This window comes from Taudactylus pleione, unplaced genomic scaffold, assembly GCF_031769625.1.
Source record: "Taudactylus pleione unplaced genomic scaffold, aTauple2 ptg000468l, whole genome shotgun sequence".
Classification (NCBI taxonomy): domain Eukaryota; kingdom Metazoa; phylum Chordata; class Amphibia; order Anura; family Myobatrachidae; genus Taudactylus; species Taudactylus pleione.
Genome location: NW_028284870.1, coordinates 3,630,068 through 3,643,947, shown reverse-complemented (window position 1 = coordinate 3,643,947; position 13,880 = coordinate 3,630,068). Strand labels below are relative to the sequence as shown.

Below are 13,880 nucleotides of genomic sequence, written 5' to 3'. Positions count from 1 at the left end.
CACGTCCTGTTACAGCCGAGGAATGGCTCTTCGGTTAAAATGAAACCAAGGTGGAATTTGGTACCGGGGATACAGGACCTTAATTAACAGTGTAAAACCCACTGAATTAATTGCGGATATTGGACACTATACTAGCATAGCCATAATGGTGTCAGTGATCCGCTGTGCGACCGGGTGAAAGCTGTGATACTTGCTTCCCCTTGCAAAGGATTGTTTAACAGTCAATTGTTTTGTTAAACTACTAAGGGTATGACCCAAGGAGTCACATTGCTTGTATAATTTATTCACATATGTTTGGCGCCCAATTTCATATATACCTTTTGACCATTTTAAAACAAATATTATGTTGCAATTTGTGACATTGTTGAAATACTCTGTATCATTGCTTTATTTTTTTTTTCCTTTCATGACTTTACATTTCAAAATGTACAATTTTTGTGCCTTTTTTTCTGTTGTTCCTTACTGAATAATAAAAAAAAAAAGTTAAGTAAAAAAAATCCCACTGTAAACATTATAATAAACAACATTATGACTGTCCTGATTGACCATTAGAGGGTGGTCCGAGCCATTGTGCGAATATTGCATGGTGATATTCTGCACTGATTAAATATTTCTGCAATTGCTTCTGTAGCAACATTTTTTATAGGACTTTGTGTTTTATAACTTTATTATATTGGTTTTGTCAGGTGTTACATAAATAATTAGTTTTGGAACTGCAAAGTATTTTAAAAGTTGATTACGCTAAATTACATATTTACTCAGCCTATTAGCTTTATCTGCTAAGTAGACATTTTATTGTGTTACTCTTACTATCAAAAAAACTTTAAATGCCTTTTGCTGTTTGTCACATAGTATTATGTAATATGCTAAATAAGAGCTTTTATATAGAATCCCTCTGGAACTTTGTTTCCTGTACTGTTTAGGCTTAATCTGGATTCAAAGCTGCAGCATTTAATCAGAGACCAATTTTGAGTTTTAAGTTTGAGATTAGCATTGACTGGGAACTATACACTCATGTCAGTGTTTATTGGTATTATGCTTAAAATGGAAAGGTAAGATTTTTACATTTATATATGACTTCTGTAATTATGGCATTCCTTGTTTGTTATACAGTACTTGCATTTGTTTGTTTCCTTTGCTATATTAGTTGAATATTATGAGCAGAATGTCCGTGATGCGGTACATCCTGCCTCTTATCGATTACATAGCGGCGTTCATTAAGCTGGTATGTACTTCGAAATGCAATTAAAATTGCAAAGGACAGCTTTCCCGATGTACATTTGAGAAATACTGTAAAATGCCGTTAAATATGGTAAAATGCAGTTTTCAGGGGTTTTACCACATTTCTCAAATGTACTAAGCACTGAAATGCGATGCATTCCTGTGCTTGTCCTGATGGGTAACGCTATCTTCAGACCCTATAGAAGCCTACGGGATTTTTTTTGGGATGCCCCTGAGAGGGATCTTTCTGTGCATGCAAACAAGGACACCAGAGGGACTTCTGGGTGGTAATCCAAGAAGTTCCTCTATCCGAGACTATCGCAAAGGACAGCTGTTATCGGCGTAATTACATACCGGCGTAATTAAGCGTAATTGAGCATGAACATAGAACAACAAGAAATTAACTATGAAGAACACGCACAAAACAGTAAAAGGGTTGGTCGATACAGAAACCGAGGTGGCTATGATGTCATCGTTTCTGCTACCCACAGCTCCATTCAGCTTTCAGTGCCATGTGAAACTTGACCACACGCTACCCACAACGCGGGTGAAACTGAGCTATCTTATGAAAACATATTGAGCAAACAAAGCTCTAGCAGAAAAGGTGATTAGAATTGTCCTTCAGAAAGGGACTCCAGTAGATCAGAAGCAGCAGACACAGCTAGCTGGGACCTTCAACAGTCTTCAATGTCGGTTACAATGTGCCAAACGATGGGTTTCTTCCTCGCAGCCCTGGGCTTCGCTGGCATCATCGCATCCACAGGTCTGGATATGTGGAGCACGCAGGATCTCTATGATAACCCAGTCACTGCCGTGTTTCAGTACCAGGGTCTCTGGAGGAGCTGCGTAAGACAGAGCTCAGGACTCACGGAGTGCCGACCCTACTTTACCATCCTCGGGTTACCAGGTCCTCTTAAATTAAAAAAAATATATATTTGTATTAATAATGTATAAAACTATAAATATATAATTTTTTGTATTTTACAGTCAGCAGACATTTGTAACCATGAATATAGAATAAGTGCACAGAAGAGTCTTTATCATATTTTAAATATGTTGACAGTACATTAACAATACTGTACATCAATGCTATATGTATGTGTGTGTACTGTATTTAACAGTCTAACATAAGTAAGTTTCTAAACTATTACAGGCAAACATACTGTATTAACGACACAGTAACATCTATTGGGTGTTATCATTTGTGAAGAGTTACTATAGAGAAATTAAATGATTTTATTTTGGTTTTGGTGCACAGATTTATTTTTTTGTTTCTATACAACATTATACAGTATGAATAGTTAGAAGATTTATTTCTTTTACATGCTGTGTGTGGTCGAACATGGTTGGAACTAGAGATGTGCGGTTCGGTTCTCCAGAAATCCAAAATCACCCAAATTTCTTGAAATCAGATAAATCCGAGTCGCGGTTGTGATCTTTTCATGGTTCAGAATTTGGACTTTATGTCCAAATTTTGGGTCCCGGATTGCATAAATTACATGATTTTAGCTGTTTTTAAAAACTTTTTATCTATTTTTTTTTTTTATTTGAAATCTGTCTCTGAAACCAAAACCAAACACGGGGGTCAGCACACATCTCTAGTTGTTACAGTTGGGTGGAAAATGGGCAAACACTACTTCATATGTGGTATCTGTTATATGAATGGAATGCTAAGTTCCTGAAAGAAAGATTTTAGCTAGAATATGACATGAACGAGGAATGTAGGGTTTTCCTTTGATTAGTTATATCTGTAGTTACTGAATGGGTTAATGGTTTTAATGTATGAGCACTGATAAAAGATAGCACCCCAGTTGTGTGCCTGGACTTGTGTTGTACAGAAGCAGAACATATCTTATCACCAGTGATTCAGGTGTGCCAGGCCTTATCAGTTATTTCCTTTTACTTCTGTGCTATTTCTTTCCAACCGAAACCCAATGAAAATGGAATTTGAATAAGAAATTATTATCTTAGTTTTTTTATTTAGAAATATTTTAATGTTCTCTAACTTTCCATAATACCTGTAATCCTCCATTTGTATTAGAGATGCTACATAATTCATATAATTACACCACCTTTTCTTTGTGGAACACATATTAGTCCTATATTTGTTTTTTTCTTCAGCCATATATATGTTGTATAAAAAGAAAACTGACTTTTGGTGCCTTTATTATTCTAGTTTTGATTTTGTTTGATATTTACAGCATTCAATATGTTTTCACCCATTGGATTACTTTGCTGTATAGTTTTGCGCATGCCTTCTTGTGCCTTTTAATACAGACATTGGTTACCTTTCCTACTTCTCTTAAACATAGTAACATACAAAAAGTATTTATACAATCAAAGAGCATTTCTTAGTTGATGGGCCCGTATGTATTTACCTAAGACAAGAAATGAAACAGCTTTACCTGACGATAAAAAGCCATAAATAATATGAGTAGAAGTCAGCTAAAAGTCAGCGCTATGTATTTGGTAAACTAAAGAGCACAGAGCAGACAAGCCAATAAGTTATAATAAAGTTGTAACTCCATTAATAGACTCTGCTTTACTATATTTTCAATTTTCTAATCTTTCTAAAACAATAATCTTAACTGGATGCCACATATTTTTTTCCAATATAAAAAAGTAGTTAAAAAACCCATACAACTAGAATAAGAGTTTCCAACTTAGGACAAGTAATACGGAGTTTCCAAAACTACCTATGGGATATTCTGTATATTTACTAAAGGTAATTTTTTAAATGTAAAATCATCAACATCAATGTTGTGTTTCTGGGACTAAATCACACATTTACTAACAGACATTTTTTTGTTTTTCTTTTTAAGTGTTACTAATTGTTTGATTTAGCCCCAGAAACACAACATTGATGTTGATCGATTTTAAATCGATTAAAATTGACATTTAACAAATTTATCCCATAGTGTTTTGGAGATTCATTGACACAAAAACAATGTCACCGATCCTCCAATTAAGTAATATTTTGGGTAATTAAAAAAGAAACTTTAATAAAAAGGTCATTAAGGTATGAATTTGCTATAATCATATGAAGAGTACAGTATGTACTAAACAATCATCTTATGCTACAATGTTCCAAAGGAATTTTCAGAATCTGATCCAACATCATGCACCACAATTCCGTGATTCTCGGCTTATGTGAATACTTCTCTCCATTACAGCTATGTTCCAGGCTGTCCGAGCATTGATGATTGTAGGGATTGTACTCGGGGCAATCGGTTTACTCATCTCAATCTTTGCCTTGAAATGCATCAGGATCGGCAGTATGGAAGACTCGGCCAAAGCTAACATCACCCTGACGTCTGGAGTAATGTTTATTGTAGCAGGTGAGCAAGTTCCTCTTTTTTACTCTGACATCTCTTTCTTTAGTTCCATCCCCCCCATCTTCCAAATGGCTGCTGTGGCTCTAATACAGGGGGCAGGTTGTAAAGAGTCTCTTCTATAGGCACAATGGAAATGATTGGCCACCAGTTCAGCATATCCATGTTGTAATGAAACAATATTCTGTTACTCTGTATGTCAGGACATTCTAATTGGCCACAAAATGTAAAAAAACAATCTGGATGTATTACTGTCCTAGCCTGAAATCTTTCTTTTAAAATGAATATTGTAAATCTATGGGAATTGGTTTAGGAACCAAGCAATGGACATACAGCACAGTACATTGAAGAAATAAATAATACTTTTGTGCTATATAAACAGTCAAACAACAATAGAGCATGTGGCGACTGTCTTTGGCTTCCATACATACTGTACATAAAGTCCTGGAATTTATTATTGAAATACCTCTCACTCTCACCTAGAAGACCCTGCCACTACCTGCTTACTGAAATCCCTACCGCACCCATTCAGGCTCTCCCACAGCCTTCAATTCTTTATGTGCTCTTTGCCTACATATCTCTGTAATAGAGTTTAACCTACACTTACCTATATACCTACACTAATGCACATACCTACCCTACTGTCATCTATACTATTCGCACTAATGCACCCATATACCTACCCTGATCCCACCTACTGTATATTACACATACTGATGCCCATTCAGACAAGCCCTGCTAACACCTATTCTACACGGGAGGTAATGTACCCTAACACCTACCCGACTTCCACTTATATACCTACACTAATGCACCATCATACTTACCCTACTGCCATCTACACTACTCACACTAATGCACCCACATAACTACCCTGATCCCACCTACTGTATATTGCACATACTGATGCCCATTCAGACCTGGCCTACTCCCACCTATTCTACACGGTAGGTAATGTACCCTGACACCTACCCGACTCCAACCTATATACCTATACTAATGCACCCTCAAATCTAGCCTACTCCCACCTATTCTACACGCAATACTGTAACCTGACACCTACCCGACTCCCACCTATATACTTATACTAATGCACCCTCATACCTACCTTACTGCCATCTATACTACTCACACTAATGCACCCATATACCTACCCTGATTCCACCTACTGTATATTACTCAAACTGATGCCCATTCAGACCTGCCCTACTCCCACCTATTCTACACGGTAGGTAATGTACCCTGACACCTACCCAACTCCCACTTATATACCTATACTAATGCACCCTCAAGCCTACTCCCACCTATTCTACACGCGATACTGTAGCCTGACGCCTACCCGACTCCCACCTATATACTTATACTAATGCACCCTCAAATCTAGCCTACTCCCATCTGTACTACATGCATTAATGTATCCTCACACCCATACTACCCGCATTAATGCACCCTCACACCTACCCTACACCCACCTATACTACCCACATTATTGCTTCCTCAGACCAAGCCTTAGGGGGGCCCGGGCAATGACAGAGGGACCTGTCCCCATTCCTCCGGCCCTCCCTCTCTCGTTAGGACCACCACCCCCACTTGTCAGCCGGCCCACACCCACTTATTGTCTGACCCGCCCTCACTTGTCATCTGGCCCAACCGCACTCGTCATCTGCCATTAGAAAATGTACTTGACAGCTCTGTGCTGTGATTGGGGGGGGGATATGGCTGAGAGATGGGGCCCAGGACACCACATGTGTCCCCTTAATTTGGCTCTGCTGACCTATTCTACCCACACTAACGCAACGCACGTCACATCTGTCCCACTCCTCACTCCGAGGCACACTCGCAGCTCTTGTCTCAGATGTGTCGTCTTCCAATCAGAATGTAAGCTTTCTTGTAAGCAAGGCCCTCCCTACTCTTTTTTTTGTCATGCCTGCATTTGTTTTACTGTGGATGCCCTTATTATATGTATGTTCTGTTTACCTAACTGTCCGGTACAGTGGAGCCCCAATGCACCTTACAATCAGTGATAATAATTATTATTTAATGTTGTCCTGTAAATACAGTACTATAGCACTTCTTCACATATATTTAAAGCTTTGCTTCAGTGGCCACAATCAAAACTTCCCTTGTATTTGGTGATCTCCTTCATCTTTCATATAGTACAGTACATCTATTATGGCCAACAGTTGTGTTTCCTCTACAATTCTAATTGTATTAGCTGACTCGCTTCTTAATCACATTTCATTATCAGATGGAAGGATATAATCTTGTGTCGCCATGTGACACGTTCTCTTTCCAAACATTCCATTTCCTCTGTGCTCAGAGTAGCAGAACTCCATAGATGCAGAGTATTGTCAATAGCAGGATGTATGAAATAAAGATAATATGGTGGGGACACTTAGATCTGTTTGCAGATCCATATTTCCCATAAGACTAATTCATGGATCAATACAAAAATGCTCATGTAGCTAGCTCACATTGTAAATAAGCCATGTTGATCCATCTGCCTGCAGTTCTAAAATATAGCAATTGTCACTTTTTAATCAAAAGTCATTATAAACTCCAGCAGTCACTTACCATAAATAACAGCGTACGATGGTGAGCAAACTGTGTATTTTAATAATTTATGTATTTGAACTGGCTTGGACAGAGCCATAAAGAGAAATATTATGCCTAGGATAAGTACAAAAATGAACGTCCCCAATCGTAGCGTAATTAAGCAGCTTTGCGTCCTGAACAATCTCACACAGCCCTAGGTATGGACTTAAAAAATCTGAGAACTTTATCAGTTTTATTGGTAAATTATAGTTTAAACAACAAATGATAAGCCCTATAATTGCTCAAAATGTGTTTATGCAGCAAGAAACTAAATTTAGAGAATATATACAGTATATTGTCTCGTATTCATTGCAATGTCTTCCTACAATCTCTCCCTACTTATCACACCCCTCACAAGTCTTTGTGATACAAACTATAGTGAATATATCATCAACATCAGAAGTGCAAACTGCTGAGATCATTTTTAATAATTAGAATTTTGATGAACTATAAATATAGTACACTTCTGATTAAATGTCTGTTGTGCAAAGCAAAATTTGCTGCACTGCCCATTGAAGAGGGGGGCTCAATACAAAAAGTCGACATTGGAAGGGTCGAGAATGATTTGGTTGACATCAGAGGGTCGACATGGAAGAAGGTTGACATGACAAAAGGTCAACAGTACAGAAGGTCGACAGGTACAAAAGGTCGACGGTTGCAAAAGGTTGACATGGAAATGGTCGACACTTTTTTATTTTTAGGGTTAGGCACTTACCAGAGGGTTAGGCTCTATGAGGGACGGTAAGGGTTGGGCACCAAGGGGATGGTAAGGGTTAGGGTGAAGATTAGGGTTAGAACAAAAAAAATATGTTGACCATTTCTATGTCGACCATTTCCATGTCAATACCCTCCATTCATTATCCTCAAAATTCTGTTTTTTCAGGTTATTCTTTGTCATGCATGAAGTTGACATTTAGAGATGAGGCACATATAACTGTAATCCAAATAGCCATGTTTTAATGAAAAATATATCTAATAGAAAAGATACTTGCGCATTTAGCTGATAGCTGCCTCAGTGTCCAACACTCCAAAGGCAAAAGTCAAGATAATAAAGAACGTCCGGACACCTTTGGCGCTGCTAGATTTTCTGTTGTTCCTCTTATTTTGATATGTACAAGTGTTTGCAGGAAGAGATTCAGTATAACCAGCCTGATAGCTGGCTGCGTGCAGGAAATTTGTGCTGACAAGCAGAGGGATTGTGTTTTAAATGGGATTTATGCTTCAGAGTAAATGTCTGCTGCTTAAACCACAACTTGGATACCAATACATGAAAAAGAAGTTAAGAGTTGTCCTGCATGAGCATTTTAATTATTTAACAGAGGCGGTTCTGAGTGATTGTGCTTCATATTGAAGATACCCCTCACTGAATTGGAACTTCTACCCTGCCCCTCTGATACATATCAAAATAAGAGGAACGACAGAAAATCTAGCAGCACCAAAGGAGTCCAGCCATTTATTTATGTTGGGATGACCAAATGGAAAGTTGTACCTGGAAGACTCAAAATCATAATTCAACAATTTAATTAACAGATGTATTGATGCTTTTATAGTGCTAATATTAATCTTCTTACTGCTAATCACCTTAATGTTATTTCATTTTGCCTCGTGAAGGTCTTTGTGCAATAATCGGGGTGTCCGTCTTTGCCAATATGTTGGTGACCAACTTCTGGATGACCACGTCTAGCATGTACACTGGTGGAGCAATCAGTGGCATGGGCAGTATGGGAGGGATGCAGACTCTCCAAACAAGGTATCACCTATTTCACGATTTGTTGGTCTAGGCACTTGTAAAATATACCTCAAGTGTCTAATATGGACAATGCCCTGATCTAACTGTTTATATCCTTCTTATGCTAGATACACTTTTGGCTCAGCCTTGTTTGTTGGATGGGTCGCAGGAGGTGTTACACTTATCGGTGGGGTCATGATGTGCATAGCATGCAGAGGTCTAATGCCTGAACAAACCACGTGAGTCACCTTGAGCCATTCTACAGACATTTTACAGAGACATTTTCACTGAGATATTATTGGCTGTAAATGCACAGTTTTAGCTTAGTCTAGTTTTTTTAGAGTCTCTGGCTTTGGAAAGCTATAAGACTAATGTTACATACAGTATTGCAAGAAATAAAAAGCTGCTCAGTCATCCAAAAATTCAAGGCAATAAATGTCATTTAAAAGATGAAAAATATCAGGAACTATCCGAAATGCTCATGATTGCCCATGAGAATCAGTCCCGCATTACGGTTCCTGGAACTGTCCCCATAAAACCACTGTCTGTGTCCCCTTTGGTTGGGGAAGCTGGAAATTATTTAAAAAAAGGGACAGCCCTTTAAAGGCGTCTTCTCCATACATAGGTACAAAGTCATCAACCCGCCCAAAATGATAACTTGGCTTTGCATGTGATTGTATGATTAGGAATATTCATGGGACTAACCCATACACGGCAAGGAATTCCCTGACCGCCCCAACGCCTCTCAACTGAAGATGAAACATTTTGTACCACTAAAAACACCACGATTTTGGCCCATAAGCAAAGCAGGTGCATTAACTTAAACATAGGAGCATTTAAAATATCAGTTTTGCACTTTCCTAAATGATTCCTAATGCATTTACGTTGAGCTAAAATACATGATAAATAACTCTGAATTAAGCTTTGGAACCTCATGCATGTATCTATGGATTTGCCATTTTTCTACAGCTACAAAGGCGTTTCCTATCACATTTCTGCCAAAAGTCCAGGTTATAAGACGTCCGCCTATGAGGAGAAGAGCAAGAAATCGATTTACAACGAGTCTCGGCGCAGTGAGGATGGCAAGAGCTTCCCTTCAAAATATGACTATGTGTAACTGTACGAGTGACCCTCCTTTATCTAACGGGACTAAGGGTGTGAGGTGCAAATTAAAGAGCCTTCTATACTTAGTAGTGTGATCCAATAAGACACAACTGACCGTACTGTAATTGGGACACCAGTCATTAAGTTATTGGCCTTTATATTTTCACAATATTTTATCATCTTGAAGACGTTATATATAGTACTCAACTTTTAGTACATGACATTATTTGTATATATTTTCTTTCTCCTCATAAATAATTTTGCATTCCAGATCTGTTTTCATAATAGCTAGCTGTAATTTTCAGTAAAACATATATGTATGTTGTATTAGAATGTTGCACCAGGTAACGCATACAATGTACAGATGCAGCAATTCATAACTATGAAGCACTTGCTTCTACTCATGCCAACTGCACTGATGTAGGAATAACCTGCAGTGGGAAACGGGTGTGTCTGTGCGGCACGTAATGCCACAATTACTCTAAGGCACTCGGCTACTGCATCAGCCATATTAAGATTTTCTCCATCAATTTGATTATCAGACTAGAGTAAGGATGTACAAATAAACTGTCTTTTTAAGTATGTTTAGGTTTTTAAATATTGGTATTTTTTATGCTAGTCACTATGATACATAATACATGCTTTTTTGAAGGCCACACACAAGTTCCAAGTATGTACTCACGGGTGAAACACTGTTAAAATAATTATGTCATACAATAGAGTCTATAGAGATTGTCAAAGAATGATGAAAAAAAATAGAGAGGGCGACACGCGGTTAATGAGCCTCTGGTTGGGCAACTCTGTTCTGTAACTGTTACAACGGTATGCAATCGGGAAGCCGACTGCCTAAATACCGGCAGCCGGCTTCCCGACTGTCATATCCCGGCAAGGGTGAAATGCCGGGCGTCTAGATGTAGACGCCCGCATTTCCCCGACGCCGGGAGACCGGCGCCGCGTGGCCGGCGGTATTTCATACCCATTCCGTTACAACAGCCAGATTGATCAGTCCCATTATTTTCTCACTCAGGGGGAGACTGTCAATATACAGTACAGGCTGTGTTTGAAAAATGACAGTTAGAAGCTAATTGGTTGTTGTTACTTTATCTCTTTCCAAGAATTGATACATTTCCCCCCTCAATCCTTTGGTGAAGTTATTAGTGGACCATTGTGTAGAGCCCTGACCACATAACATTGATGTTAAAATCTAGAATTTATTAGCATCAACTTCATGTGTCTGTAGACATGTCACACGTCGATTTGTCTCCTCACTCCAAGACACTAAGGGGTTTATCTACTAATAATCGTGCCATTGCCGCAATTATTAACGTTCCAACTCACCGGGATTTTTTAATTTTTTATAAAAATATCCAGGCTATGTACTACCGGGAACTCGCAGGGACAGCGGTTGCCATAACCGCTGTCCGTGTGAGTTCTATCCCTGGAATTTCAGAGAAGTCTTTCACGGAAGTGAAAGACTTCCCCGGGGGAAGCTGACACTGCGCATGCGCACAGCATCAGCTTCCAGGACTGGCCAGGGGCTGCGGGAGAGAGATTGAAAGATCTCTCGCCTGCCTCTGGATACCCCATAGACAAACATCTGAAGAAGGTGTAAACTAATGGTGCTAAACTCCGAAAACCTTTGCTTTATGGAGTTTAGTACATAGGGGTCAGATCGTAGTCCCCATTGATAATCATGAGGACTGCGATCTGCAGCGCTAGTCAGCACTTTGCAGGAGATTTCTGTGAAATCTCCTGCATTGTGCTTTTAGTACATAGGAGCAATACATAAAATTATGTAGAAACTGAAGTTTCTCGATGATTTTATGTAAAAAATGGCTTGATACATAGGCCCCCAATAACTAGATTGTAAGCTTGTTTGGACAGAGAATATATACTTGAATAATACGATGTACAGTACTGCGTAAAACTCTATGTAATATATAAAACAGTAAATAGAAACCCAGCAACAATGTGCAATTTATACATGGTATTTTCTCTATAAGCCTATTTTTTATTTGTTGCATAGAAATTCCATTGCCATACATTTTGAATTTTGTAACAAGGTTTTTTCCCCCCTATTTACTTTTACCTTTTAGAATAATTCAATTTCTGGGGGAAAAACAAACTTTTAATAACTTCTCAGACCTTCTGCAGAGAGTTCAAAATAACTGATCCAGAAAACTTTCTAGCACTGGTCGTCAAAACGATAAAAGTGAAAATGTAGCAATGTACATTCATGGCAGGGAAGGGTATTTTAAGAGCTTTCGAGAGTTTTTGAATGAAGCAATTGCAATTCACATTCAGGTGTCCTGTACATCTCTGTTCAACCCTTTGCTGGTTTAGTTGTTGCAGACTTTACTCAAGTGCATTTCTCCCAGTAAGTTAGAAAATACATAAATTCATATTTTACACACTGTCAGAGTTCTATGATGTTTTATAGGAAAGCAGGAAACAAGCATTGAGAAAACATTTCTATTGCATTTTGAAAGCAAAACGCAGACTTTTCTAAGATTTTATTGCCCTATACAATCAGCGAGTTGTTCCAGTTTAAGGTTCTATGGAAGATCAGTACAAATTAACTTGCAATTCTGCTCCTCTTCTTTGAATAAAGATGGATTTAATTTCAAAAAGCCCTGTGCCTTTCTGTTATCATAAATACTGGAGAAGATCAAGTCCTCTCCTAAAACATTTTTTTGTGCTGCTGCTTTTGGAAAGAAACAAAATTTTTACTTTTTTTTTTGCATGAAGAAGTAATAATTTCTCACTTACGTGGCCACAATTTATTAGCATAATACATTTAATTAGAAAACAAAATGCTTCAGATGTGGTCAATCCATCCAATCCATGCCACGGTTTTGTATTGGTTTTTTTTGGGTGTGGTGATTACTACAGATTAACTGAAACTGACCTTCCTCATTTTTTTTTTTTTTATTAATGGTGCACTACAACAGAGACTTTATTATTTTTTAACCACTTAACTGGCTAATATTTTTTATTTTCCAAAAAAACGCTCAGAAATTGTTGTGTTTTTTTATGATTGATTAAGATCAATAACATCTATTTATAACTTATCCAACATGATTTTATAAAAAAAAATAAAAAATTGCAACATAACATTAATATTGATTTTTAATATCGAACGGTGATATATCGGAATATCCATCATCGGGACATTGCAACTTTATATTTCTACTGTGGCTACCCCTCTCTTCTGCCGAGGGTAAACACTGGGGGAGGATGCAGGGCTGTAGAAGGGTCGGGAGGTCCCTCTGCCATTGGTGGCTGCTAGAAGTGGGTGTTTCTGATTGGTTGCATTGTTTGAGACCATGTTAAGTGTACAGCCTGGCGTGGTCGCAAAGAGTGCAACCGCGCCAGGCAAGTGGTTACATTAATTTGAATATCCTGCATTATTCACAGCTAAATATACATTTACAATATAGCACTGATTCCCTGCTTAAACATTAGCCATAGTGCATTGTCCACTGCAACAAGCTCTACTCCATCTGTACGTGCTGTTCATTTACTAGATAAAGCAATGAAACCAAAAGAATTTTAGATATTTAGTTTGGGGAATGTTTTTGACGGGCTAAAACTTTATATAGAATATGTATCGAGGCCAAAAGCAGGATTCATTGTATTATAAAATATAATATACTATATATTATATGTAGTAGTGACTAGCAACATATGGCTTCCGTGGTCATATAGGAATACATTTAATGTTACACTGTTTACAGTGGCTTTTATATAGTTTTTTAACTCTTTGGAAATGTTAAACACTTTTATTTGTGCACTTACATATTATATAGATTACTTTAGCCAATGTTATTTTATTTGATAGGATTTCTGTGTCACTTATTATCTGAATTTCATAATGCTGTTTGTAGAAAATGCTTTTT

The 13,880-nt window shown here is 37.9% G+C and overlaps 1 protein-coding gene across 1 annotated transcript; it reads left to right on the top strand.

The window, feature by feature from the left end:
- Window positions 1-1,908: 1,908 nt before the first annotated feature.
- Window positions 1,909-9,994, top strand: CLDN18 (claudin 18). The gene is made up of 5 exons (XM_088448849.1): window positions 1,909-2,128; window positions 4,395-4,559; window positions 8,760-8,898; window positions 9,006-9,116; window positions 9,847-9,994. The coding sequence occupies exons 1-5, from the start codon at window positions 1,909-1,911 to the stop codon at window positions 9,992-9,994; spliced, it is 783 nt and encodes a 260-aa protein (XP_088304975.1).
- The last annotated feature ends 3,886 nt before the right edge of the window (window positions 9,995-13,880 follow it).